The sequence below is a fragment of the Dysidea avara genome, chromosome 12 (genome assembly GCF_963678975.1).
Source record: "Dysidea avara chromosome 12, odDysAvar1.4, whole genome shotgun sequence".
NCBI lineage: Eukaryota > Metazoa > Porifera > Demospongiae > Dictyoceratida > Dysideidae > Dysidea > Dysidea avara.
Window position 1 is genome coordinate 563,003 of NC_089283.1, and position 27,980 is coordinate 590,982.

The 27,980-nt window shown below is 40.1% G+C and overlaps 3 protein-coding genes across 7 annotated transcripts; 1 reads left to right on the forward strand and 2 right to left on the reverse strand.

Annotated features, from left to right (window-relative positions):
* Nucleotides 1–1,247: 1,247 nt before the first annotated feature.
* Nucleotides 1,248–21,373, reverse strand: LOC136241725 (puromycin-sensitive aminopeptidase-like). The gene is made up of 21 exons (XM_066032998.1): nt 21,220–21,373; nt 21,015–21,151; nt 18,682–18,769; nt 18,240–18,436; nt 14,115–14,222; nt 13,885–14,063; nt 13,378–13,487; nt 13,222–13,326; nt 11,703–11,898; nt 11,334–11,346; nt 11,179–11,283; nt 5,618–5,788; nt 5,373–5,570; nt 5,192–5,326; nt 4,892–5,111; nt 3,919–4,061; nt 2,081–2,137; nt 1,927–2,034; nt 1,791–1,846; nt 1,600–1,747; nt 1,248–1,500 (listed from the first exon to the last, which is right to left on the reverse strand). Exons 2-21 carry the CDS (start codon nt 21,141–21,143, stop codon nt 1,366–1,368), a joined length of 2,601 nt encoding a protein of 866 aa, XP_065889070.1. The 5' UTR covers nt 21,144–21,151; nt 21,220–21,373; the 3' UTR covers nt 1,248–1,365.
* On the forward strand, nt 21,240–23,398 carry LOC136241738 (methylmalonyl-CoA epimerase, mitochondrial-like). 3 transcript variants are annotated; one of them, XM_066033036.1, is made up of 7 exons: nt 21,240–21,400; nt 21,454–21,554; nt 21,601–21,656; nt 22,448–22,507; nt 22,558–22,644; nt 22,698–22,766; nt 23,256–23,398. In XM_066033036.1, exons 1-7 carry the CDS (start codon nt 21,321–21,323, stop codon nt 23,334–23,336), a joined length of 534 nt encoding a protein of 177 aa, XP_065889108.1. In that variant the 5' UTR covers nt 21,240–21,320; the 3' UTR covers nt 23,337–23,398. The 3 variants fall into 3 exon arrangements, with proteins under 3 accessions (XP_065889108.1, XP_065889109.1, XP_065889107.1); XM_066033037.1 differs by having other exon boundaries at nt 21,245–21,388; XM_066033035.1 differs by having other exon boundaries at nt 21,247–21,428; nt 21,479–21,554.
* Nucleotides 23,334–27,975, reverse strand: LOC136241728 (uncharacterized). 3 transcript variants are annotated; one of them, XM_066033000.1, is made up of 4 exons: nt 27,738–27,975; nt 27,237–27,300; nt 24,258–25,625; nt 23,334–23,942 (listed from the first exon to the last, which is right to left on the reverse strand). In XM_066033000.1, exons 2-4 carry the CDS (start codon nt 27,298–27,300, stop codon nt 23,521–23,523), a joined length of 1,854 nt encoding a protein of 617 aa, XP_065889072.1. In that variant the 5' UTR covers nt 27,738–27,975; the 3' UTR covers nt 23,334–23,520. The 3 variants fall into 3 exon arrangements, with proteins under 3 accessions (XP_065889072.1, XP_065889071.1, XP_065889073.1); XM_066032999.1 differs by having other exon boundaries at nt 27,237–27,306; nt 27,738–27,974; XM_066033001.1 differs by lacking the exons at nt 27,237–27,300; nt 27,738–27,975 and adding an exon at nt 25,867–27,226.
* Between the last annotated feature and the right edge of the window lie 5 nt (nt 27,976–27,980).

A 27,980-nucleotide genomic window follows, 5' to 3' on the forward strand; every position in this document is an offset into this window, starting at 1 on the left:
AATATACATTAGTTCAGGCTATGATGTTGGCAAACGCAGCGTGGGACTAAAATACTGGCCAGAGGAAAGCAAATTTTCATACAAACTGTTCACAAATAGATTAAAGAAATAAGAAGGAACTATGAACCAAGTTGTTTTGAGACAAATCTTGTGTGCTCGAAGACTTGCCAACCATGCGGCTCTGCACTAAGTACATAGCTCTAACTTGTGTATAGCTAGTCTAGTATATTTATAATGTAGTATATAGTTCCCCTTTGATTACTACATGTGATATAACTTCACCATTAAATGTGAACCAGTCTGGGAAAACCAGTCTTATCACCTATTTAAAAGTATCGTGAAATGCTGGTTTTAAGTATTCAGTGTGTTGTAGCTTGCCAATGGCTGAAGCTACGTGTACCAAAATTAAAATTAATTTCACACGTTTTACACCAATTCCTTACATTCAAGAACATCCACTGCACAAGTAGCCTACACTACTTAAGTGTCCTGCCATTAAAGATCGTTTTAACGTTGGGCAAGCCCCCAAAAAATTGGGAGGCAGGGGCCCAAAAAGGGCAAGAGGTTGTTTACAGAGGAAGGTGTAGGGATAGGCCAAGTTATGGGACATTCAGGTCTGAAACTGAAAGGACATTTACAGCACAGGTCTATATTCAACACCACGGAGCCATCCTCAGGCCAGCCAGAGCTCCATTAGGGCCCCAGACCACTTGCACCTGCTTTGGAAAAGTAGCCAACACTCAAGTCCAGCTGATTTTGATTATGAAATTTGATAGTTTATTCATGTAGCTTTGTGTTCTTGGTGAAAAAACCAAATCTGTTGTCATGGGTGATCAGACCGGAAAATAGCTGGTCCTACATTCAGCCATTAATGGTACAAACAAATCATTTGATGTGGTAAGGAAAACACCATCATTAGTGAGGATGAGAAACTAATACATGAAGTTTATGAAGCCTTAGAAAATCACCCTTAATGTAGCGTCTTAGTCTCATGTGGCCAGACCCACTTTCTTGGGGTCGAGGTTATAGATTTTCAAGTATAAGAACCCTTTTATCAAGGGGGCACTTATACGTCTGTGAGGGTTCTGGGACACACGATACACTATCAATTCACACATTAGAATACTTGGTATTGATATTGAGATCAACCTACTCTGTTACAAAACTACTACAGGGGAGGTGTGTCCACACAAAGTGATGTCATGTGACATCATCATTACCATCCTATTAATACTGATAATGCAGAGTCCACCGGAAAAACAATTTTATTTCACAAATTCAAATCAATTCCAGTCACCTATTCTAGCAGTGTGTGAAGCAGTCCCTACAAAATAATGTTAATGGTCACCATGGTTACCATACAGTTCAGGATTTGCTGTTTAACCATTCTTTTATGGCTTCCTTATCTCGTCCAAGCCACTGGGCATGGAGTCTTATGGCTTCACAACTTTGCTTCACCGTACGCTCCACACTGGCTACTGGATTAGCTGTGAAGAATTCCTACAAAATTATTAATGTAAAATACATGTGAGAACGTGTCCACACATGCAGAAACACACACACACACTACACTACACACACACTACACTACACACACACCTCCACTTCCTTAGCACGTTCTTCACTAGCAAAGTCACTACAAACAGAAGATACTAGTCGTTGTAACATGAAGCTACCAGTGAATCGTTCCTTGCATTTCTGCCAGTTATCCCTCACATATTGCCATGACACCACCCGGCCTGTCTTGCTGTATGGTACAGTAACCACAGCAACCACAACATGTAATGTACCTGGAGTTAGCAGCTGAGGCAAATAGTGTACAACAATCTTGAGCTCTGACTTTGTCCTGTATGGGAGAGGGATCACATGACCTCTTGTTTTCTTCACTAACTTATACTACACATGTCACATGACATACACACTTACAGACATAGCATAGTCAAGACATTTGGTAACCAATGGTGACGTCTGACCATATCCCATGGCACGGTACAGTCGTACACTCTCCTCCTGGCTAGCTGACTTGGAGTGTAGCTATGAAAACTAATGTAAACAACATCATATATGGTAATGACCTCACTTTACACAATTGATCAAAAGTCCCCTCATTGCCATGTTTCATTGCCAGTGAGAACACCTACAGTAATGTAGTGTGAATGTGTTGAATAGTTTTGTAGTTACTACACTATAGACAGTAGGTAACATCCTAACTGTGTACATGGTAATAAATGATAAGTGTTCCATTACCAATCACAACTGATAACAGTGTATGGAGATGTGTTAGTGTGTTCATCATGAACTGACAAATCCATCTAGGGGTATAATATTAGTGTATGGTCTAACTGATCACCTTCAGTTTATTTGATGAATACTAACATTGGTGGCTTGCACGTAAGAAGTAAAGCAAACTGAAGTCTGCATTAAACTTCTGCACGAGTAAATTGTGGTTTCTTTTCAGCGGTCAGCTGAAATATGGGTGTGGCGACCTGATCTCCTAGACTTTGTGAATTACCATCCCTTCAAGTTTTACAGGTGTTTAACAACTGAAAAACAACGGTGAGGGCTCGTAGACTAGCCTATCCCTTTGAGCTGAAATGGGCATATCCTCCATGTACGTGAACAAAAATGAAGGGCAACTTTAAGGCTTTGTTGAAAGAATTTGCAAGAAAAAACACAAGATAGCAGGGGTTGATCTAGGGGGTGGGAGGGACCTACAGGCCCCCCTGGGTTAGCTATCTCTCCCTAGGTTTATTAATGGCATCACACCAAAATTAAGTATATTTACACCTAAATTTTCAGAATTTTCCTGGGGGAGCATGCCCCCAGGCCCCCCTAGAATCCAAAGCGACTTACTTCGCCCCCTCTAGGTTAATATTCTGGGTTGAGCCTGGATAGTCAAACACAGTTTAGAAGATATTGCTGTGTGCAACATGATGTTCAAATGCTTCCTTAGCAATGCATAGTAACATAATTTAAGAATTACAAAAAAATTCCATGAATTACAAAATCTGCAATTACATTAATTCCAAATGAGATAGCTAGCTGCATGGTGTCTGGTTTTTAGAAGTATTACAACATCAACTTGTTTGAATGATATTTTTGGGCAAGAAAGCTCATGATCTCTACTTCATGTGGGAGGATCAAAGTGTCATGACCACCTGTATTTTCCATATTGTACCAACAAGCTGTATAACTGTACTGTATGAGTCATACAGTATAGTCCTGTGGATAATTGGGAAAATACAGTTCACTATACAGTACACTTGGACAAATACAGTACAGTTGTGCAGTGCAGTGGTGTAAGGACACACAATTGATCACATGACAATGTAAATCACTAAAACTAGCCAGACTAATCCTACCAGTTTGGTCTATGACTAGAAATAGATTACATCAACATTTACTGATAGTCTGACATGGAAAATTGATGCAACAACCTCACACACAGACAGCACGATGGATCACGTGTGTGACACTTTCAAACGTTAAAACTAGCCAAACTAATCCTATTAAATCATTCTACGACTACAAATAGATATGACAACTTTCTGATATTCTGATCAATGAAAACTGAAGTGATTCGGGTACTCAAGAAAATTGCTCCAAGCAAGATGACCAGGAAGTACAATAAAACACTTAAAGTACCGACTATGCTTGTGTGTGAAAAAACACAGCATTCGGGGGATGTCTCAAGGCAAAATACAGCACTCGGCTTCACCTTGTGCTGTATTAGCCTCTCGACGCCCCCACCCCCTCATGCTGTATTTTCCATACACACACGGCAGTGCTTTAACTATAACATACAGTACTGTATGATATTACACTTCCATGTACACTTTGTGTACACAACTGACCTGTACACAATACCCATCCCCCTCACAATAGTCAACACTACACAACACATTCAGGACCACTTACTGTTGATCTGAGGTCAACATGACATGTTTCCTTGTCACAAACATGATTATCAAATTTGCTTTTAGCTTGACTGATTGTATTTCTGTTACCATAGTGACCATAAGCTGATAGGAGCATGGACCTCATCATGGGAATAAGTGGACCTGTCAAGGATCATGTGATGTAATCATGTGATGAACTATATGTATCCAATAGTGTCAGTAGGGGAGAGTGGGTTCCAGTAGCTTTGGAACCTACTCCCCTGTACATAGTTAATTCTCCCTCCTTAGATCAGTTTTGTAATGACTTTAGTAATTATATCTGTGTGTTATAATCTTGTGTGATTTCTGCACAGTAAATAAATAAATGATGTCCCTAACAACAGGGTGGTGCCCCTAACAACAGAGGTAGTGATCCTAACAACAGAGGTGACAAAAGAGGTTGTACCATGGTGCGTGGGCAGATCAAAGTGTGTCGCCATGGTATAACTAAAGATACACCACTGGTTGTTAGTTAGGCCATGCTTAGCTGGCAGTTTGAACACGAGTCAAAGTGAGGTGTCAATGACACAGCGCCAGGTAAGCAAATATAGTTGGCTTCGTGCTAAGTACTGCAGGAGCAAAGGAATGAATCTATGCTTCAACCATAGCTTTAACTAGCTTCTATTGCTACAGCACACTACTAGTACCGGGTAGACTAGTACACATGGATACACGTGTTTATGTTCTAATAAATTAGTGCATGCACGACTTGTGACTTGTAAGGAAGAGGAGTAGCAGCAGTAATACAAGAGAGAATGGGTTTAAGAAGCTATTTTCAGCACAACCTGTGAGTCCAGTCTGCCAGTGTGGTGAGTCATGGTACAAGCCAGTTATATCACGTTTACTTATATGATATCATAGTTATTAACACTTGTCCTCATGTAATAACTACAATATCATACTCATACCGTGATATAACTAGAACTTATTACCCTAACAACATGGGTACATACCTTCATTGGGACGAGGCTCCCAGCCTAACTCCTTCACAATATTGGTGAAGATGTTCTCAGCAAATTTCTTGAACTTGTCATGATAGTCAGTATTGGATAGTAGCCGATTGAGAGTTCCTAGGCTACCAACCAGTGTCTCCCACACTGTAAACTCCTTTTCATTAGCATAAGCTGATAACAACTCTAATACTTTCACTGTGCTTCCGACCCCAGCCTGAGCCTATGGCAACAAAATAGCTTCCATATATGGTAACATAGGTAAATAACACACACAATCACATGATCTAAACATGAGCTCACCAGAGCCAGCACATCATCAATCAGTTGTATACGGTCCCTGGTATCAAGGGAACCATCAGACACTGCTTGTAGTAGACCAGTCAACATGTCAGACTGATAGTTGACCCGGTAGAATCCCACACTACCTGGGTTAACCTGTGTACACTATAATTAATAATATATTACTCTTATTAAAGCACACCTTAACCCAGTCATTAGGATCAATGTTGTCAATGGTAACGGTGGATGTCTTTGTCTCCAGTAGAATGGAAGCAGCAGATTTGGTGTTCTTGGTTGCTATGGTGACCGGTACCATCCACAAATAATCCTTATAAGGCTCATCACAACCATCAGCACAAAACTTAGTCTGTGAGATGGTAATATGGCGACTGCTTCCTTCCTGTGATTGTGGTATTGAGTTATAAACCTGTTCGGCAGGTTACAAACCTGTTTGGCAGACACATTCAATACAGGATATCCCATCTTCTTAGTCCAGGTAGTCATCACCTTGTCAACAGGTTTACCACTAGCTACACCAAGACTAGTCCACAAGTCTTCAGTGGAGGCATTCTTATAGGATAGTTTAGTCAGGTACTCGTGCATACCAGTACGGAAATCCTGTAAGGAAACAATGTAGTGATAATGAGACATTATAGTATGTACCATGAAGCCACCTAACTTCAAAGGCAAATTTCAGGGTACACATCTTATAAACCATCGCCGGCTTGTACCAAGGCCTTGATGTGGCAGCACCACCTCCAATTTCTAAATTTTAAAGTTCAAAAATAGGTCAAATTTTGTGTGTGAAAAAGGTACCTTTTTGCAAATCTGGTCACATACCGTAAACAACAAAAGTTTCGCGGTTTAGCAGAGTTCACCACGTATGTAGGGAAAAATTTGCGATTTGATGCCAATCTGCATCACATGTTTAGCGTTTACTCACGTGAGCTGCCATTCATGCCGCTTAGTAACCTGACGGTGAGATGGATGAGTATGTAACTGACACATGTGTACGTGGTTTCCACGTTTACCAGGATATCTATAGGAGAAGAGCTATCATGTGAGAGAGAGAAGAAGACAATGACAAGGATCGCTACGCTGTTGCAATCATTGAGCCAAGTGTTGGGATTGTAGGGCACATTCCACGTTATATGTCGAGACTTTGCTCTGTATTTATAAGGCAAGGTGGTAAAATATATTCAATTGTCACCGATCTCGCCAATACTCCAGGGATATTCCGAATGGTGGTATGCACATCCCTTGCAAGTATCGTTTTGTTGGCGACGGTGAAGAGCTTAAAAAGATAGCAAGTTACATGAAGAATAACCCTGCTAAGAAATTTCTTTCATTGGGAAGTGCAAGCTGTATAAGTGAGGAAGTAAAGGTCATACCAAGCGCTATAAAGGTGAAGAGATGATTTAGATTGTGTTGCCGGTGCTAGCAGTACTTCAAAACCCATGCAAATGGACACTCAGCCAAGGATTGAATTGCCAATCGCTGACCCCACTACAGATGCCCATGGAGAAAGCAAACAGAACAATGATAAGACAACTTTCAAGCCCACTGTGGCAGTAGATATTCCTGTCAAAGGCGAAATCACCCATATTCAACCAGGAATGTCAGATGTGAATGTACTAGAGAGGGTATTCTCTGATGGCAGTGACTCAGATGATAATGGAAGTAATGATTCTGAGTGGGTTAGACGTGATAAATCTGTGCTAAGTATCACTGATAAGATGATCATTGAAAGCGGTGATGAGCTTACAGATCAACACATTCAAATGGCTCAGTATCTCTTAAAAAGTCAGTTTCCTTTAATTGGGGGTCTTACTCTAAAGCAGCGACAACGTGTCATCGGATGCACAGCAAATACTATACAGATCACTTACTGTAGCAGAAGGAAGCACTGGATAATGGTGTCAACTAAGGGATGTCCTGCAGGTGAAGTAAATGTCTACGATTCCATTTTTGACAAGTTAGATTATGAAACAAGGGACATTGTAAAGCGAATGTTCTCAGTGAAGAATTGCAGTAAGATTAAGATCATACCAGTAAGATCAAGATCATACCAGTAAGATCAAGATCATACCAGTAAGATCAAGATCATACCAGTAAGATCAAGATCATACCAGTTCAAAAACAAAATGGTTCAAAAGATTGTGGGCTATTTGCCATAGCCATGATGACATCAATAGCTTTCAGTGAGGACCCACAAAATATTACATATGACCAGGGTAGTCTGAGGACACACCTTTTGGATTGCTTCACAAGGAAGAGCATGCAGCAGTTTCCTAGATGTTAATGGACCGTACTTGCCTTGACTATGCTACTGATGTGCACATGTAATAATTAACATATATGATTTTGTTTGATGTACACCAAAATTAAAGAATAGTACATACTTTCATCTTAATACTAATACACAAGCACATGATCTAACTAGTATCTCTATTGAGGTAACTACATAAGGTCAGTTAGTTTTTATCAAGGACGTCTGTAATACCTGCTGCTCGAAAGCCACTCCTGATAATATCTGGATGTGCTAGCATGTACGACTACAACTCTTTCACCCATTGTAACACCAAAGGCTTCATCACATTCAATGGGAACTTTGTGACTGGGTCTGCAACTAGTGACAAGTCATCATTTAACTGATCAAAGATCTGTTCGCAGTGCCATTGTTGAAATTTATCCCTCAGAAAATCTTTTGCTGGCTTATTCACGCTTAAATCCAGTGGTTGCAAACCATCTGTGCAGTTCGCTGGGACAAAAGCAATATCTACATTATTGTTTCCAATAGTTGCAACACATCATCAGTTAGCTGACCCTAAAAATTATCAAAAATGCAAAGAGCGTGTTGATCATCCCTAAGCTTCAACTCTTTCTTCTTTTCAGTCAAATACGGCAAAATGATCTTCTCAATATGATCTTTTGTGGTCTCTTCCGTGGCCCAGTGATTATGGGTGTAGGTCAAGTGCCAGCCAGGTGGAGCTTTTGCACGGGGTAAACAGGCACTTGTATTGCCCTGGTAAGCTAATTGAACAGGCAGAAAGTTCCCATCCAGTGACTGTAAGCACAGCCGTAATTTGGTGTTTGTCATCAATTCCAGCAACATCAATACATTTAGAACCTTCTTCCGCCATAGTCCAGGATGATGATGGAACATACTTCAGGCTGGTATGATCCCAGTTGATAATTAAAGGTGGTGGAATCTCTTTGATATCACACAGGAAATTCAATTTTAGTTCATCAAAATTAGGTACAGTTTTGCTGCATGCCTTCCTCTTCACATAGTTCATACGTTGTAGCAAGTATCAAGCCCAGCTTTTATTAATTACAACATGTCCACCATTGACAGCAAGTAGATTTTTGTCTTTCTTCTTCACAATACCCAGGGCAGCTGCCATTACAACTCTTGTAGTGATGGCATTTCCAAGTACACGCATATCTTGTATATAAGCCCTAACCTTCCCATCTAAATCTTCTCCCAGCATCAACGGGGCGTCCATTCTTCTTTTCTTTTATTTCACTCACGACTATGCTTACACCAGCCATATTTCTCAAGTGCAATTATTGTAAGTATGCCTTCTCCCACCCTCTGATGGTGCTTTCTTTAAGCGTCTTGTCAAAATCCTTTGAAAACCTTCTTATAGTCTTAACCACACCGTGCTGAGCAGCATACTTTGCTACAATAGCCTTTGCTCTGGTATTACTTTCAAGTATGGTTGTGCCGTGGCCGGCGTGACGAACTGCCCACCAAAAGTGGAGCTACTTCCTTGTTGGCTTCTTCTGTAAGTTCCTTTCCAACCTCCTGGCCTATTGGACCACAAGGATCAGGTAGTCATGCGTTGTGTACCTCAATCTTGTGCTCCTTCTTGCGAAAAAAATCGAGGAGCACCATGCCTAAGGATACGATATTGGCCTAAAATATTTAGTTTTAAAATATTAGTGCGGAAAACTTCTGCGGTTTACTAGAAATTCGCAAAAACTGCGAAAGTTTTCTTACCTGGAACTTTTGTCATTGTGCCACATTATGCTAGTAATATATAGTAGCTATACACAACAATATAAAATGGAACATGTAATTTTAACAATGATTAATATATTAAAAATGACACCTAGCTATCTATGAAAGTACACAATGCAAAACAAGTTATTGTTTTAAATCAACTATTTACACATCGCCCTTCTATTATTTACTAGTAGCTATGCCCAACCTTCATACCATCCATTGCATCCTAGGGTGGGGTACCAGGGTAGCCAATAACGCCATAGACAGTATCAAAAACAGATGACTACTCCTCCGCTTGGCTTTAAAGTGATTGAAGCGAACCGCCATTCGTCTTCTACCGGAAGTATCGGTTGTAGTTGTCTACTATTGTTTGCAGTAATCCGCTGATAAAACGACAAGAACTAGCTGAATCTTTGCCACTTCCATCATTATGCTTGTGAGATCATGTGCACTCACATGATGATGTACATGATGTCTACAATACGTTCAGCACGGCTAATTTTCATTAGTGTAAATACACACCTTTTAGTACCGTACTGTACTGCAACATGTTGAACCATGCCCAACTGCCAGTGTAAACGCACTATTATACATATGGCAGACGGTTCTGCCCAGAAATTCCTGAGTGGTGGCCTAAAGTTAACATGAACTGATATGCTGTGTGTTATATTAGGGTATATTGCACATGTATCAGTGATATATGTAAGAATTGTACTGGTCGGATTTAAGAGGGTACTGGTCGGTTTTTAGAGGTACTGGTCGCTTTGAACCACTGCCGACCAATGTGGGCAGAACCCTGCATATGGGTATGAAGGCAGTTTAGTTGAAGACGATCCTGTTCATATTTACCACATTGTAAACAAACTCATGTGACACTCATATTATTGAGGCTACAGAAAAAATTTTCAACTCTCCATAAGCAGGCGAATAAGATGGTGTATAGTTTTTATCAACGAGTCTTCCTTCTCTAAATAATAGCTTGATAAAAACTTGTGTATTTTTTTCTTTGAAACATGCGTAATTATACATTTTTCATTTTTCTCAACACATGCTTGTGCAAACAAGTCGGGTTGTTGCTGAGATGATCACATATTTGTTTATCTTTCCATACCCACATGAGCCAAACTTTGTTCACTAAAAACAGCCTTTATGTGAGAAATAAAGGCCATATGTGACCTAATTTTAGAAAACTGTCGATATCCGCACAATTTTCAAAATGGATTTTATTTGTTCTGTGTTTTCTACAGGGACAGAGGAATGGACTAGCTAAGTTTCAGCTTCATAAGTTAAGCAGCATTGGAAATACAGCACTAGACAGCCGGACGAGCAAATAAATTGATATGTACAGAAGCTATCAAGAAAAGAATCTACAGGCACTTACATAAACCATCATAACTTACTGATACAAAGATGTATGGAATTGAATCTTTGCTCATTGTGCTCGCCATGAATTTGTGCATCCACCAAGGTATAGTCTTTCCCCCAGACATGCTTCTGTGTTTGAGAAGGAAGGCAAATTCACTGAAAAACGATTGTCGGTAAATTGTTTTGTCACCACAACGTAAACAAACGTCTGTAACTGTGAAATTCTTTCGTGTATGGAGATGAAACAAAGATTTTTGTACTCCCTATGAACAGGCGAACACAATGATGTCCAGGATTTATCCACTGGAGGCTTAATTCACCCACCAGTGAGGCGATAAAAACTTGTGTAATTTTATTTCTGGAGCTTGCGTTTTTTACCCATAGGTTTTAAATGCGTTTTATTACAAAAGTACTATTGTGCGTATATCGACGGTTTTCCAAAATTTGGTCACATATAGACAAAGTTCCAGGCAGGTAAACGTTGGTTTTTAATTTAAGGCAGTTAACATGTACCGGTCTGAAATACATGTGAAGTTGAGTTATAAGGCTACCGGGTATAACGTATTTCTTCGAGTTGAAATAGGTATTTGATGGTTAAATACTCTACACACACTACACAAGGAAGGTGTACCTTATCTCCAATCCAGTCGTGTAACATTCTAATAATGGAAGCTCCCTTACAATATGAGATGGCATCAAATATCTCTTCTACTTCATCTGGACTACCCACCTCCACCTTTGTGTATGTGATGTTACCATGGTAACCAGCAATGTATGTCACCTTACCTCTATGGGATGGCTGTTGGTATGGCAATATGGAAGAGAAGATAGTACAGTGAATCATCACCATGGAAACATATTAGGAACTACTACTCTAATTAATGTTCACATACAACTATTGCAGACAGGCCTCAACCCATAAAGTGCATTTGGAGTGACACCTGAGGAGGAAGATTGTTTACTAACCTTTGTAGTTAGTGTATAACAGAAATGATAAGCCTACCCAGCCAATGACTATTCCAATGTCTTAAGCAAGTTACAATCTAAAGCTCACAAGCTATATAAAATCAAGCAAGTGATGTACATGCAACTAGTACTTAGTTGCCATGGAAATTAACAACACATTGGATCATGTGACTTAGAGTGTGATCTCACCTATTAGCCATGGCATCCAATCTCAGAGCACTCTTATAATCACTATTAACAAACTGTGTCCATATTTGGTAGTCCGGCAGACAATGATCCACACACAGATATTCTATCCAGGAGGCAAACCCCTCATTAAGCCAGAGGTGTGTCCACCACTCCATAGTAACTAAGTTACCAAACCACTGGTGGGCTAGCTCGTGACCTGTGATTGGTGAAATCGTGGTAACCATGGTGACTACATACACAACATACGTACAGTGGAACCATAATTATCAGAACACTGATTAACCGAACACCAAATTGACTGCTGAATTAAAGTATTTTGTCAACAAGTGTATGCTTTTAGTGGTGTGCGATACGCCTAAATTTCTGTATCTGTAATCTAAGTGCTTTGTAGTAGTGATACGATACCGATACAACACAATACTGATAGTTTCTACATAAAGTCATGTAGTGTTGGTTCAAGTGTATATTCAGTAAATACTGTGTTGTATGTGTTGGTAATTATTAACTAATGTATGAGTTTTCTACTATTCATAGAAAATTAAGTGATCGAGTGAGTTTACAACTTACAAGGAGTGCAAAAACCAGATGAAGTTGTTAAAAAATGAAGATACACATTATTGTAACACAATAAATGCACATATAATTGATTTACACCTTTAAAGCTAATGATAATGTTTAGCTTAACAGCTCTGGGATCAAGTGTGTGTAAAAGTTGACGAAAAGCAGGGCTACACTAATGGGCTGTAAATCATCACAAATAAAGGAAAGAAGTGCAATCTGACACGCCGCATACCTTGCACTGTCCTTCTTGTACGCTTCCTTTCTTAATATCATTTCCGTTAGGCTTTGCTGCTTCCCGGTTGAAGTTGTGCTCGAGTTTCCCATTGATTCGTTGTCTTCCTTTCTTATCTCAGATATAATTTCTTCGTATTGAATGAAATGATGCCGTTTCAGATGTGTAAGTAAGTTGGTAGTATTATTCGAGCGCTTCACGTGCTCGTCACACAGTTCACAAATGGCTACGTGCTCGTCACACAGTTCACAAATGGCTTTGTTCGGTGTAACAATCACCTGGCCGTTATCATCGGTAAGGAAACCAAAATACTTCCAGATTTTGCTTCTTGAAGACAGGTGACACTTATATCGCTTGATAAACTCGTCAGACCGTGACTTGGCGTGGCCCGAATGGTCCGCCATTTTTAATAACTTGAGTCGTGCATGCGTTAATTCGATATGGCTGTTATGTATCTGTATCGCGATACTGCGATATATCGATTTGCATCGCACACACCACTATATGCTTTATTAGAGTAGTTGAGCATTTAGCTCTGCACAGACATGTATGGGTGTTCGATTTTATGTACTATTCAGTTATATGAACAACCTTTCTTTTTAAATTAGTTCGGATAATTGAGGTTCCACTGTACACGTTACAGTGTACACTAAATTAAACTTTTTGCTCCTTGGCATTGTAGTCTATATAGTAACATATTCCATATAATGCACACCCTCCACTCACCTACTACAAGAGCGACATATTGTTTGGTAGCTTGTGACGTGTTGACTGGATCAACCAATAGGATTCGTTCCCTGTATGTCACCAGACCCCAATTTTCCATTGCCCCTAGAAATAACAAACAAGTGACCAAACCCACATATCACTATGACAACACACCAGCAGCAAAGTCAGCAATTGCTATCAGATCAATCTTGGGTAGAGGATAAGCTATCTGGAAGTATTTCTTGTAGAATGGAAGTGTCTTCTGAGCAACTTCTAGAGCAAACCTATAACAAGATAACTATTATTGACAGTAACAAAATAAATGATATTTATCATAAAGGTCACATGAAAAGATCACACACAACACATGTATTTGACATTTGGCAAGTACTCCACATGTTGGCACATATTTGAGTTTCATTTTATTACATTTTCATCATCTAAACAATCACAAGAAAGGTCAACCAAATGATCTCCTCTTGTTTTGGGGAACACAATGACACTAAGGTGATTACCATTAACACCTTCCTTCATTGTGGAACAAGTATCTAAAAAGCTTACGGAGTTATCAGTTAACCAATTGTGTATAATGTATTCTGTAATTATACTTGTAGGAACATGTGGGATTATTGTTGATCTGGTTACAATTATCTACAGGACACAAATAAAATGTTAACACACTTTCCCTGTTCCTTCTTCCCCACAGGGGTATACACTCTAATCCTAACTCCATCTTCATCAAGCCCCTCAATATAGTCGTATTCCCCCACAATAAATGCTAACAAGTAACTGGACATCTTTGGAGTACGACCAAATGTCACTGTCTTCAGCTCTCCTGACATCTCCTCTTTGACAACATCCTAATGTGTGTTTGGTAACCAATAAGCACCCCTTGATATTAATTATCTCACCATATTAGAGAGCACCACCCTGTCCTTGGGTGCTACTATAGTAACGTCAAATGTGGTCTTGTGAGCTGGCTCATCCCAACAGGGGAATGCCCTCCTAGCATCAGGGGCCTGTAAAATGTTACCATGACAACAATAGGGATGAACAATAACATATTATGAGTATCAATAATTACAAACAGAAAATTTACGCATAATTTACTTTGATGTCTAAAGGTTTAATAAGGGTACTAAATCCAATAGCAACCTGTGGCAGGTTACTAACTAGTTAGTAATGTGTGGTATAGCTTGCGGTTGTTTACTACATTGATCAAACGAAAATTGGCAAAGCCAAATACACAATAGCCTTACTGTTAGCTTACTTTGTGGACAAGACATGGGCTGATGCACTAGTGCCACAAGTTGTGGTGCTGACACTATCAACTTGAAGAGTGTACCAACAGCCACAGTTTGCTAACTTTCTTTCACTCTTTCTGTACTCGCTTTGCTCAGAGAAAGTTTCTAAACTACTTAGAATGAGCCGACACACTGCTTCAGTATAGCTACACCATGCTGAATGTTAGTGTGGTGCTGACACAATTACTAAAGTCAAAGGGTATCTCTCAATGCTAGCAGCCATTTTGCCACTTGTTACAGCTTACTTTCTGGACTAGACAAGTGTCATTGGCACTCATCCAGGCATAGTATGGCTACTATGGTGTGGCGCTGACACCTAGAAGGGTAAATCTCGATGCTAGTACCCACAGTGCCACTTTCTCTCGATCTTCCTTTGCCCGCTTCGCTCAGAGAAATTTTCTAAACTACTTAGAACAAGCCGACAAGGTTTCTACGCGATTTAGCGATGTGGGCGAACGCCACCCACAAATTAATTACCAAGGCCGCAGAACAACACTACTTAATGATAGAGGTGTACCGATAGGGAAATTTGAACTGATCCGATATAAACCGATATACTGAGTCTGAACACCGATACCAATCCGATATAACTAAGTGTAGCTATTTATATTTGAGGAACCACATACGCCATGTTCAACTTTATTTTAACTACTGAAGAAACTACTGAAGATGGTCTTAAGATTATTGGCTATGCTTGGTTACCCATGGTGGTGTGGCCTCTATTGACAGCTCAGACTATAATCAAGAGTTAATAATAAGAGAGGAGAGTGTCTAACACTGTATAGGCCTGTAATAGATGATTGCACAGAAGTTAAACGGCTTCCTTTCCGTGTAACGTATAGACTTCTAGTATTTGTTCGTTTCCTTACCGCAATTAGTTTAGCCGCACCCATGATGAATCCTCGAGAATATTTCGAAGACTGAACTAAACACTGATCATGAGCTGTATGTACAGGGAACAGTGCTCCTTCAATTGAAGAATGCTCAAAGGTAGGGTAACATGGTGACGCAGTGAAAATTCGAAGCGATACTCCACCTTTGGTTTAGTGTTTATTGGTTTCTCAGACGCTCTCCCCCAGAGTTATCCGGCTTCGAGGTTAACAGCTACACTTCTTTACGCAACAGAGCGATGCTCTTCGTGGTGAATTTGAACATCGAGTTGAACGCACGCCCTTGTGTCTGGGATAGCCTTTGTGGTTAAATGCGAAAATATACTAGCCAGTCTGTACATTACGCGGAAAAGAAGCCATTTAACTTCTGCGCAATCATTTGTTACAGGACTATACGGCGTTAGACACTCTCCTCTCTTATTATTAACTCTTGCTATAAGGCACCCACAAATATTTTAATACATGCCCCTGCCAAGATTAGTCCGGATTACTCCGCATTTTAATGGCTTGTAGAGATGGCTGGTTGTTTTATGCTGTTCTCTTGGTTCATCTTATTGCTGTTTCCCCAGGCCCACCACTATGAGTGTTTGTTGTATGATTGGTAAGCTTTGTGACAACAAAAAGAAGTATCCATGCACTTAGATGGCTTCGCGTAGTGTACTGCTTTTACACAAGGAAGATAATTACTGTTTCCCACCCTTGTTAGCTAAATAATAGAGTTTATAATGTGGCTTGATCATTGGACAGTGTCCTCAAGATAGTTCAGTTGTATATCGGTGTATCGTATCGGTTTTTAGCAGCAATATCGGCTCCCACCGATATAGTAGAAATGTCTATATCGGCCACCGATACGATATGTATCGGTATATCGGTACACCTCTACTTAATGATAAACCATTCTGTGATAAACCTTACACTACCAGAAACTCACACATCAAATCATCATCATTTCTACATGATAACTCTACATGGTATTAATTGTGTTATTGGATAATTTAATAACATAACTATCTTATCATTTAGAGACCATATCAATTTTGGAGGGAACTGATCTCCCTCCAAAATTAAGCCATCTAACACCATATACACAACATCTGGAGGGATAACATTACTGGTAATGTTACACCATCAAAACAGTAACTTGTCAGCAGGGTTAGATCATGAATGTTACTATAGTAACTATATTAATGATGGTGTCAGCAAATACAGTCTACCAGGAAAAGATGGTGGATAAGCAAAACCTTCAATATAGCACAGTCACACCTACCCATCAACCAAGCATATACAACAGATAATGTGACCCGGTCTGACAAAACTGATTTTATAGCCTTTCCAAAAAGCACAACTTGACAATCATAACTTGTCTTGTGAATAAAATAGCAACTTAACACTTTTCCAGCTTAAAATTGTTGCAAAGCACAATAATGCGGCAAAGTTTCATGAAGAAAAAAGCATGGAAAGTTATGATCTGTCAAACTTGAATATCTATAGGACAGGTTTTGTCAGACTAGGTCACAAATGTTACTGATCACATGATCCATGATAATGTATCTCAAACTAACAAATGCTGTGGTTAGTAGGTCATCAGCTGATCATGATAATGTATTGTAATGATCAGTAAAACTACACACTGGGATTGGCTTTTGTTATGTTCTTCGTAAGTAATTATAACCTGTAAGTGAGAAATGGACAGTTGGCATTTGCTTCACCAGTTAATACCAGGTCACCATTAATACAGCTGGGTAGACTACTTCACCAGTTAATACCAGGTCACCATTAATACAGCTAGGTAGACTACTTCACCAGTTAACACCGGGTCACCATTAATACAGCTGGGTAGACTACTTCACCAGTTAACACCAGGTCACCATTAATACAGCTGGGTAGATAACTTCCCCAGTTAACACCAGGTCACCATTAATACAGCTGGGTAGACTACTTCACCAGTTAACACCAGGTCACCATTAATACAGCTGGGTAGACTACTTCACCAGTTAACACCACGTCACCATTAATACAGCTGGGTAGACCACTTCCCCAGTTAACACCACGTCACCATTAATACAGCTGGGTAGACTACTTCACCAGTTAACACTAGGTCCCCATTAATACAGCTGGGTAGACCACTTCCCCAGTTAACACCAGGTCACCATTAATACAGCTGGGTAGACCACTTCCCCAGTTAACACCAGGTCACCATTAATACAGCTGGGTAGACCACTTCCCCAGTTAACACCACGTCACCATTAATACAGCTGGGTAGACCACTTCACTAGTTAACACCAGGTCCCCATTAATACAGCTGGGTAGACTACTCCACCAGTTAACACCAGGTCACCATTAATACAGCTGGGTAGACCACTTCCCCAGTTAATACCACGTCACCATTAATACAGCTGGATACACTACTTCACCAGTTAAAACCAGGTCTCCATTAATACAGCTGGGTAGACCACTTCCCCAGTTAACACCAGGTCCCCATTAATACAGCTGGGTAGACCACTTCCCCAGTTAACACCAGGTCACCATTAATACAGCTGGGTAGACCACTTCCCCAGTTAACACCAGGTCCCCATTAATACAGCTGGGTAGACCACTTCACCAGTTAACACCAGAATACAACTGGGTAGCTATAGACTACTTCAAATTCACCAGTTACATTGTGACACCAGGTCCTTAGATCCAGGTCCTTAGATGGGAGCAATGTGTTTCTTGCTTAATGAACAACAACCAAAGCACATGGACCAGATTATATGGTTACCATGGCAATACTAGTGTTACTCTTGGCTATGTGCTCTTCACATTACACATGTACACACAGACTCAATTGATACTTACTGACCTCAAATTGTGTCACAGCAGCATAACGCTCCTCACCCGATGGTGTGGTATATTTAGAACGATAGAATCCCTTCATGTTATCATTGAGTGTTCCCTTGTATATGATGTGCAGTGATCCATCCCCCACAGGTAGAGGGTTGGGAAATGTTAGTGTAAGTGTTTCAGTCCCTTCATCCAATGACACATCTCCCTTGACAACTACAAACAATATGAGTTACTACAAGTTATCATGTTTGTTGTCTAATGGACACTTTAGGACCAACTGAAGTTTGTTGCTAAAAGAACGTTGTTAATTCTCAGGGGTAAAGTTAGTTATATTCTTGTCCTCAGAACTTTTACAGATTGTTAAATGTACAGTATCCTGTATAGAGAGGTAAAATGCAGTGTCCTTTATAGAAATGTAAAAGTGTCCTTTATGGAGGTCCTAGTTTCATTATACTTACCTGACTGATCACCAGATGTCCTGAACTCAGCTTTTGATATCTCAATTTCAATACAATTCATCACAACAGTGTTGGTGGCTTCCTTGACCTGTGGAGAATATGAGATAACTCTGTGTGTGTGTGTGTGTGTGCGTGCGTGCGTGCGTACATGTACACAGTATCACTATCCACAATAACTAGACAGATGCTAAAAGCATGATGGGACGAGCCTGAGCTGTGTAAAAAGTGATGCGGCATCAACTGTATTTCCATGAATAGCGTTTAATATGTGTGTGCGTTTGTAGCTATACAAACAGAAGTGCTCAGGCTACTCTAGAGATAGCTCAGTGGAGGAAGATGAAAAAAGCTTAAGTTGGGAGGCTCAGTGGCCTGCCAGTATATAGCTACATAACTGTGTGGAAGCATAGTCAGCTAGGACTTATCTCCCTGTCTTCTGTAGTTTCATTGGCCAACTGCATGCTCTATTCTGCAAGTCAGTGTGCATGGCATCTATCAGGTGTCTACTTGCCTCTGCTTCATCTGGCATTTCTGCTACCGTACTCGCCCTGTCTCGTTCTCTCCCTGCCTTCTTCTAAGACAGTCTTCTTTGTCCATGTCTATGTAGATAGGTTGTAACCCACGTGACAAATTCTAAGCCAAGTGGCGCAAATATGGCCTTTTTCATACAGGAAGTTTTTGTGGGTGAACATGACGCACGTACCATCCACTCGGGCATTCGTCAGCCAGTGTTCTCTCCTCGCCCTGTCTCATTCTCTTCCGGCCTTCTCCCAAGACGGTCTTCTTTGTCCATGTCAATGTAGATAAGAATAAGTTGTGAACGAAGTGACAAATTCTAAGCCATGTGGCGCACTGTTTCTTGTTCGTTACGTAAACTCTCGGGAATGGTCAGACGTACAGTTGAGCACTACCAGTGTGGGGCTGTCCGTGTTCGTTATGTAAACTCTCGGGAATGGTCAGACGTACGAGTGACTACTGTCATTTGTGGGGCTCGTTCAGGCTCGCCCCAACAACTACTATTTCATACACTTCTGGTCATTTGCTGTTGCAGTAATTTTCCTCTAGTAAAATGTATTGGACCAGATTAGTAGTGACCAAACTGTTTGTTGTACAGTTTACCTGGTACATAAGATGGAGTCCTATTTGAACTACTATACCATATATGGAGTATGACTTAAAGATGTTATAGGTGATAATCCTCTCAAGTAGGGTTATGATCACAACAACAACAAACTACACAACACAATTGTCACTACAGTGAAATACAAACACACTATACTGATAATAACAATACTATTACGAGTAATTAATATTGTAAACAACAAAATGGTCACAACATGATTGTCAACAATGTGATGAGGTGTAAACATGTCAACTTCCTTGACAACAGGGTTGCTGGGGAGATGGTACCCATACTACAAAATATTAAATAAAATAAAACTACTTTGAAATTCACAATCAAGATGGTTTTTATTGGTACATCTCCATCACATAAAAATTCATGACTAAATTCTTGTGAAATAAATTATGATCAAATATCAAATGAATTTTATGATTTTATGTGACAAGCTCACATGATAACAATTCCTGTGAATTTGGTCATTACAGGAATAAAACCTTTCATGAAATTTAGTTAGTCAAATATTGTAACCACCATGTATGGTGTATATGTTAATTAGTGGTTGATTAGGGAAGTTACCATGACAACATGGTCACATGACCAATATCACACGTTACACTTGAAGAAGATGATGAAACATCACAGAAAGGTCAATCACACTAGCCATGTAGTATAACTGTGACACTATCTAACAAGGCCAACACAACCTTTACCTCATATGAAGATTTGACAAAATTTTAGTATTACTGGGGCAACGCCAGAGCTTGAGGCTGCGACATAGCTGTATGACATATTGCTATGCGTGATAACACAACCAAACACATTGGTTATGAAGTCCTTTGTCATTTCACAAGCTTGAGAAGGAACTAGGAATCATAATTTATCACAGACATTACAATACTTTATATGGATACCAAGATGTCTAGTTTGAATGAACTGAATTTTTCTGAGATCACAAGCTGTTTGATGAAGTGAGACAATTAAAGGCAATGCAGTCCCAATAGGGAAATTTGCTACCCATGTAATGATTTCAACCTGTGTCCTCGGTGATTGCAGTGTTCAACAGCCTCAGGGGTAGGACATGACGTACACATCAAGTTCTCAGTCAGTACATATACACATGGTGACCCACGATACATTGATAGGTGCATAAAATGGGGGCACATCATACAACACATGAGGTGAAGTGTTTACACCACAAGTTAGCACTAGTTACCTGCACATCAATATCCACAGTACCATTGAAGGCGAACTGTTTCAGATCTGGTGTAAGATGTAGTGTGTAGTGTACTGGGACCACTTTAGTTGGGAGCCGCTCAAATGGCTTCTTTGTACCCTCCGACATGATAGAACCTATCACATTAATAGCATGTAGTGAGTGTAGACAACCACGTGTAGTAGTAGTAGTAGTAGTAGTAAACCTTGCTAACTTGATGAGGTGACGTTGTCGCTGTTGAACTTCCTGGAAAGGTGCGCACCAAAAAGAATCCACGTGATCTCGCATGCAGTACGAGATTTTGAGATGGCTGCGCGGTTCACTCGGCTGGCGACAAATGGATTAAATCAATCTATTAGAGCACTAAGTAACAGGCACACAGCGTGGTCAGCTAATTTCGCTCCATTTAGTCAGGTTTTGTGGTATTCTAATGTTTTAGTGCACACTATGGATCAACACTCCAGACTAGGCGTCACGTGTCCTCAAAGCTATGGAACTTGGGCAAGCTCAATCACATCGCAGTAGCTGTACCAGACCTTGGTAATGCTATGATGTTTATCTTGTGTTGTGACCACGTCTTGTGTAGAGAAGGCTAGTGCTCTGTATCGTGATGTGTTTGGGGCCACTGTCAGTGAAGCTGTAGTAAGTTTAATAGAGTAGGTTGATCATCACACATCACATAGTCAACACCTCAGTATCAATACCAAGTATTCTAATGTGAGAATTGGTAGTGTATCGTGTGTCCCAGAACCCTCACAAACTTCTTTCAGCCGCTACAGGACTTTAGGGGGCACCTCTAAACTAGCTAATTTCAGACTGACCCCCTGCCCCTCCTTATTATCACACTATGAAAATAATTTATTGACAATAGAATACAAAACATACTCAATGCGTAGACCACAAATAGTATTGCTGTTTAGTCAATTCACTTTCTTATTTACTGTCGCTAGTTGTTTACACAATAGTCGATGTCACTCCTTAACATCATGATGATATTGTTCAGTTTGGTAATGACCTCTTAGTAGCTAAGACAAGTGCTACATCACCCTTACCAGGGGGCGGTTTTAGGGGGGTTTCCAGAAACCCCCTCTAAAATAGTGCGCGCGCCCCTACGATTCATCTGAGTGATAAAAATTACAAAGAGTTATACATACTGTATTATATTATGGCTTTTTCTATTGGCTAAACTTCATACTTTTGCCTTTGAAATCACCTTCACAGCATTCAAAACCACGTAGTGACCATTTTTTTTTTTGGTTTTCAATTGCAGCTAGGCTGAAGTTGCAATTCCAGAGAACCAGAAACCCTCTCTGAAAATTTGTAGATCCACTCCTGCTTACCTTGAAAGCTATGCTGATTAGTAAACACATTTTAAGGTTGTGACCTGTGACCAGCCTAAGTTGCTAATGGTAACACTTTATCATATTGTTCAGCCTCTTCCAGCTCATGGTGTCACTACTGTGTTTGTTGACCTTGGCAACACCAAGATTGAGGTAGAGATGGCTTCACTATGAATATCTTTATCGTGTGTACATTACCATAGTTACTACATCCACTAGGAGACAACAGTCCTATACAATCATTTCTAGACAGGAAACCAGAAGGAGGGATGCACCACATTTGTATAGAGGTAGGAGGACCTGGGTATAACCAGTGCCAACTCAGCAAATACATTTGTTCTAGGTTGATGATATTAAAGCTGCCATGGAGTCAGTCCAGTCTACTATTAGACTACTAAATCAACATCCTAAGGTTTGGTGAGTGTACCAGAGGAGGTTGGTCATCACATGACCTCATAACTCAACACTTCAGTATCAGAGGTTGGACTCACTCTAAGTGCCACTTAAAGATATTGCCCTCAATTGTTTTATTTGGTATTCACAATAGCCATGACTCACAATTCAAAACTATGAGGTTTTATTAGATATTCAGATTGTGCTTCACCTAAAGTTATTTACTTCATTTCTGTGTGAAATTAGTAAGTCACAGTTTGTCTTCTATAAACAGAACAATGATGCTCCCCTGAGATCAATGCATTACCCTCCTCGATAAAATAAATTTGTTTGGGGCACTTAAAGCATGTCTCTCCTCTACTTCAGTATCAATGACAAATATTCTAATGCGTGAATTGGTAGTGCGCATGGTCCCAGAATCCTTACTATCATTGTTATAACATGTGGTCAACCTCCTCTAGTGGCATACACAACTACTAGATGATGTATACAAGTGTTACCATTACAGATTGGTGCTCATGGCAAACCTGTGGTGTTCCTTCATCCTAAGGACTGTGATGGTGTACTGGTGGAATTAGAAGAAAAATAACTTGAAATATGATATTTACTTTCACATTATAAATACAGATATGAAGAAAGTTAATAGTTCGATTTTAAAAAATGCATGAAATAGTTCATAATGGGCACAAACAACTGGACAGTTTACAAGTGATCACGGGTGACAAATTTGAAAAAAAAAATTATTTAAAAATAAAAGCACAACCAAGTAATGGCTATACCAGTGTACCCACAATTGAGCTCTCCCCACTTTCTGACTGAGCTGAGCTGTTGACACATTCAGGACTTTTTGATTTGGTAATTGCTGATGCAACGTCTTTTCTAACTGGTACACTGTCACATTTTCTCATAGGAACTCCTTCACTGGTTGTCTTAGCTGATGCTAATCCTTGAGCTGAAATATCTCTGTCAGAGTAATTAGGTGGCGGTGCTGGTGACGTCGATAATCCATTGATGGGGTTACGATGACGTCTCTTGTTGCCTCCAGGGGGTACTTTACTAGCTGGTGATCCTGAGTGCGACCTTGTGAACTTGACATGATCAGAAGCTATTGAGCTACCGGCATCACTACCACTCCTGTATGCTCTTCCTTCACCGGTATATTGTTTGATGCCACTGAACAATGGCTTGCCAGTAACTACAATAAAACATGATAAATTACAGTCAGCTACATATTACGAGGGTGGGGTAACAAATATTTGTAACTCTATACCAACTACAAGTCTCAATAGCTTATCAATTACACAATCAAGTAGACACCATATATGGTGTGGGATAGCAATAAATACTTGTCAAATACCAACAAAGTCTAGATGTTAATCACTCCTACAAGATTAAGCATATATGATCACCCCAGTACATTCATGTCAGGATTCATCTATGCCAGTTTATGGTATAACAAACTTGATAACTAGTAGCACAACACGTAACTATGGCCTCAATAGATTCTTACCAGCACTATAAGGTTGTTCAACATGCATCAACTCAATGAGAAATGCTCGAGGTACAAATCCTTCTTGTGAGTCATCATGTCTTACTACCCAGTACCAATCAATGTCATCTTGATTGAGTAACGACACATGTTGACCAGCCCGCACACTGATCTCATTCTCATCAACAGCATCAAACTCTTGCTGCATCACGTAGACACCCCATATGAACTTTCTGAACTTGTAGGCCTTATTGTCAGTGTTGTTTTTGTGTTCAGTACAACAACTGCCATCTGTCGAGCCACTAATGCTACGTTGTGATCCAGTATTAGAGCCAGTGCTTAACCGGTGTACATCAGTGGACCCTGGCTGTAGAGGTGCTCTACTTGGAAGCGGTGGCTTCCATTCTGGTGTAGCCTCTCTCTGTCTTGAGTGATGTCTCAACAGATCACTGGCACTTCCATGCCATCGTTTGTTGTCCATCCATGACGACTGGTTAGCTGGGATGGCATCAAGAGGGTTAGAATAAGGACACTCATTATCAGCCACCTCAGCTGCTTCCTTGGGAGGAAAGTCATCAATCAAACTGTACATGTGAATGTGTGGCTGATGTTTAGCCTTCGACGGTGTAGCCGGCAGAGGACGATCCTTCAAATCCCTGATAGACAATAGGTCAGACTCGGATGCTATTTTGTTCTTCAGAGCATTAGACACAAACCCGTTGTTATCATGAGGTTGACCAATAGACTGATCTGGTGATATTGTCCTCTCATCTCCACTGGAATAGTCCGATGGTTCATAGTTACCAGATGAACTGCTGTGGTCTGAGAATCGTTTACCATTTAACAACACATTGGTACTATTGGGTGAATGAGATGGCTCTGTAACAGGTACTCCAGTAACTTCGTTGTTGGTATTATTAGTGTTTCTCTGTAACTGTGGTGAGGGGAGAGCTGGGGATAATATTCTCGTCTTAGCAATTCCATTAGGAGGAGTGTCCCTCAGTTTCCACATTTCTGTATTGTCACCATGATTGTTGGAGAAGCTTCTCGACCGAATATCAAGCTGCGGTCTTGAGTCCATTTCTCCTTCTCGTTCAGGTTGTGCCGCAGCATAAGGGTAAACACAATGAGATCTGGGAATATATCCCTCCTCTCCACGATCAGTCTTCACATAAAGCCACTCCCTATCACCACCAATAAGTTCCACTGTTTGACCACGATGTACCGTCACACCGGTGCGGTCTTTAGACATATACTCTTGAATCACTACCATCCTCTGGAAGGACTCTCTGCGACTAAGATCAGAACCAGTGGGTGAAAGAGTTAGTAAATTATTTGATGACAGAGATTGTTTCTTCTCCATCCCTCCACCTTTGTGGTGGCCATTAGCTAGAGAGAGAGAGAGAGAGAGAGATTACATGTAAGATTAGCCACCATTATTGATGATAAAGTGTGCTATAAATAACCTATCAGTTAGCGAGATGATAACCACTACACTACCCTACAACCACAACTAATTTGTGACTGGCTAGAGCCCACACTAAAAAGGCCGCCACAGGAACTAGCTTAACCACTACACTAGATCTTATTATTGGCTACAAAGAAACCACACATCATTATAACTGCTTACCATTTAACCCCAACAGTTTCCTAAGTCTTAAGAACATGGTTGACTCTAACAATAGACAAATACCTATTGGATCTATTCACTGCTATTGGTCAAATGAAGTATCAGGCTATTGACTACTGTTAATATAGAGCAGTGAAACCTTATGGGATGACATATTGGGTTACAATGTTAGGCACTAAATAGCACAACCATGACTGGTTGTTAGACTACTCTACAAATTATTAGCTACAGCTCAGTGAAGCCAACAAGCTATATAACTGCCACTACAAATTGACACAGATATGTAAGGATTGGAATGTGCTCCAAATGACTGCTAACTAGTCCAGTTAAGGGAACAACAAATACTCCAACTATTACAACTATCCCCAGACCATTATAACATCAAAGATACAGTGAATTGATAACAAGTAGTAGTTGGTAGGTAATGAATTTATTAGTAACAGTAACTCAACTGGTCACCAATTGCTTGTTATTATCACAACATTCCAGACACACACTACAATAATAATGGAATGTAGTTGTGGTGTTTATCATATTAAAGTAGTCAACTTGTACACAAGGGAAATATTCCATATTAGGCCATACCACAATATACACAAAACAGACCAGCATTATAAGGACACCACACAAATAATAAGTTTCCTATTAACACATGTAGCCATCATCCATTAGGGCTGTGAGAGGGAGGAAGGAAGGAAGGAATCACTCTAACAATTATGTCAGAAGCTAATTACTCCCATAAGATCATTACAGCTACTTGATGATGATAAGAGACATAACTGGATTTTTCCTGCAAGAGGACCTAAGCTAAAAAACTTGTTGAAACGTCCCAGATAAAGTAACTTATCTCCAGACAATTTTGGAACCTAGTCAAACTAGCTGAGGAGCCACACACATAGACTATGTACAAATGTGTAGTCTTGTCTCAATTGTGTGTGTGTGTGACCTTGCAGGCTTCAAACATGAGAACATTTAATCTATTAAATTACTCAGCACCAACATGTGGATATTAGGGTCATGAACACTTAACCTAACAATGTTACAACTACAAACAGGTCACTCAATATGTAAATACTTGCTTATACTCAATGTAGTCACAACTATGTGAAGAATTTTATAATTCCCTACTATGCACAGCACCTGTCCCAACCACTTGTCCCTATCATAACAATAATAACCATAACAACAGCATGCACACTGCCAGCACACACTCCACTCCAAACATGTACAATTCAGGTAACTCCTTCATGTTATAACAATATTCATAGAATAAGCCAGTGTCACCACACAAGGCTGATAATGTATGGGTTCCCATCACGAAGCACTACACACACCCCACAAGAGGCCACTAAACACACACCATCCCTTACCTTGTTTTTTGTGCTTGCCAAAATGACTTCCTCCGGGGCAAAAGAACGCCATTGGATCTAACATCTGCTCCTAACAATACAAGTAGACAATGTTTATAAATTATCAAACTACCATCAAACACGAACATATTAGTGCAACTAATAACTACGTGAATTACAAGGAAGCCAGTTAAAGCCAGCGGGTAAAATCTTATTTTTCTTACAGGCAGAATTAGTGGTGTAGACTATATCAACTGATAATAATAATAATCAGTGGCTATACCTGTACCCACTACATAACCAAGATAAGTCCCGCCTTTTAAAGGGACTGAACAGGCTCAACGACATATACAACAGTTTGATGTCTAGATCATGGAGTACAGTAAACAACAGCAGACATCTTTACAACCTTTCTAGCTCCCTCCCAACTCACTAACCCAGTCATGCTCCAACACTCGATATTATTACACAAGAAATTAACTTGTAATATAACTAATTGGACTCATACTCATTGCAACTCACCAACAGCACAAACTGTTAAAAGACTACAACTCGAGCTAGTCTTAATACACAGTATTCTCCTGCAACACGACTACTCTACCGCTGTACTAGTGCTACTATTACAACTGGCACTCCTCTGCGTGTATGAATGAATAGCGAGTGCACGAACAGCTCCCTACGATGGCGCGAAACAGTATCCTCGTCTCCAGTTTCTACTACTATTTATTCACGAAATATTATCCTAATGTGATGACGTAGCTGAAG

Bases quoted from the DNA above. Each gene is read 5' to 3' on its own strand.
- LOC136241725 (XM_066032998.1), bottom strand. From the start codon at position 21,143: ATGTCGGAGGGTACAAAGAAGCCATTTGAGCGGCTCCCAACTAAAGTG. The intron at 14,064-14,114 runs GTGAGATAATTA...AACACACATTAG, and splicing joins GGGTGGTGCTCTCTAATATG to GATGTTGTCAAAGAGGAGAT. The intron at 1,748-1,790 runs GTACATTACATG...TGTACCATACAG, and splicing joins GCCTCAGCTGCTAACTCCAG to CAAGACAGGCCGGGTGGTGT.
- LOC136241738 (XM_066033035.1), top strand. From the start codon at position 21,321: ATGGCTGCGCGGTTCACTCGGCTGGCGACAAATGGATTAAATCAATCT. The intron at 21,555-21,600 runs GTAATGCTATGA...CGTCTTGTGTAG, and splicing joins AGTAGCTGTACCAGACCTTG to AGAAGGCTAGTGCTCTGTAT. The intron at 22,767-23,255 runs GTTTGGTGAGTG...TTACCATTACAG, and splicing joins TACTAAATCAACATCCTAAG to ATTGGTGCTCATGGCAAACC.
- LOC136241728 (XM_066033000.1), bottom strand. From the start codon at position 27,300: ATGTTAGATCCAATGGCGTTCTTTTGCCCCGGAGGAAGTCATTTTGGC. The intron at 25,626-27,236 runs GTAAGGGATGGT...CTCTCTCTCTAG, and splicing joins TGGCAAGCACAAAAAACAAG to CTAATGGCCACCACAAAGGT. The intron at 23,943-24,257 runs GTAAGAATCTAT...GTTTTATTGTAG, and splicing joins TGAACAACCTTATAGTGCTG to TTACTGGCAAGCCATTGTTC.